Source organism: Condylura cristata, unplaced genomic scaffold, assembly GCF_000260355.1.
Source record: "Condylura cristata isolate star-nosed mole 26May11 unplaced genomic scaffold, ConCri1.0 scaffold00848, whole genome shotgun sequence".
NCBI lineage: Eukaryota > Metazoa > Chordata > Mammalia > Eulipotyphla > Talpidae > Condylura > Condylura cristata.
In genome coordinates this window covers 1-748 of record NW_004567949.1, presented here as the reverse complement: position 1 = coordinate 748, position 748 = coordinate 1, and the positions used below count along the sequence as shown (strand labels likewise).

At 71.5% G+C, this 748-nt stretch overlaps 1 protein-coding gene across 1 annotated transcript; it reads right to left on the bottom strand.

The window, feature by feature from the left end:
* Positions 1-6: 6 nt before the first annotated feature.
* On the bottom strand, positions 7-543 carry CTSB (cathepsin B; the record flags this gene model as incomplete). Its single annotated transcript, XM_004695823.2, has 2 exons — positions 7-223; positions 342-543. Coding segments are annotated over 2 exons (300 nt in total), but the record flags the coding sequence as incomplete, so codon positions are not given.
* Between the last annotated feature and the right edge of the window lie 205 nt (positions 544-748).

Here is a 748-nt window from a genome sequence, read left to right as displayed (position 1 = left end):
GCTCCCGGGGACGCGGCTCTGCCTCAGTCCTTCAGGCCGGCTCAAGCTGGGCGTCGTGCGTCTGACCTTGCGGGACAGAAGGCGCTGGGGGCCGCCCGGCGGCGGGCAGGGGCCGTGCGGCAGGCTCAGATGCGGCTCCAGTACTGGTCAGTGCACGGGATGCCGGCCACGATCTCGGACTCGATGCCGCAGTGGTCCTGGCCGCGGAGGATTTTGAAGAAGCCTGGAAGCCAGAGCGGCCCCTCAGCACGGCCCGAGCCGCGCTGCGGGCAGCCGGGCGCTGCAGCCCCGCTCCGCGAGTGCCGGCCCCACACCCCCCTCGGCCGAGGGGCTGCGCTCACCCTTGTCGCCCCAGTCCGTGTTCCAGGAGTTGCCGACCAGCCAGTAGGGGGTTCCGTGCTCCACTCCCCAGCCCAGGATGCGGACGGCGTGGCCCCCCATCATCTCCCCGGTCACGTGCTGGTACACTCCTGCGGGCGGCAGCCGTTGGGGGCCCCGCCGTGCACCCCAGCTCCCCTCCGCGCCAAGGGCCAGGCTGGCTTCCTACGGGGCTCTGTGGGGTCCCCTGGGGGACCCACGTTTGGGGGTGTTTTGTGCTAGATACTGGGACGCGTGTCAGGCTCGTCGTCCTCGCAGGGTCGGGGGGGTGAGGGTGGGGGGTCAGCGCACTGCTGATCGGGACAAAGGGGGGCTGCTGTCATAGCCTGGACCCCCGGTTTCAGCGTGCTGGGGCTCTGGGCGTCAGCAC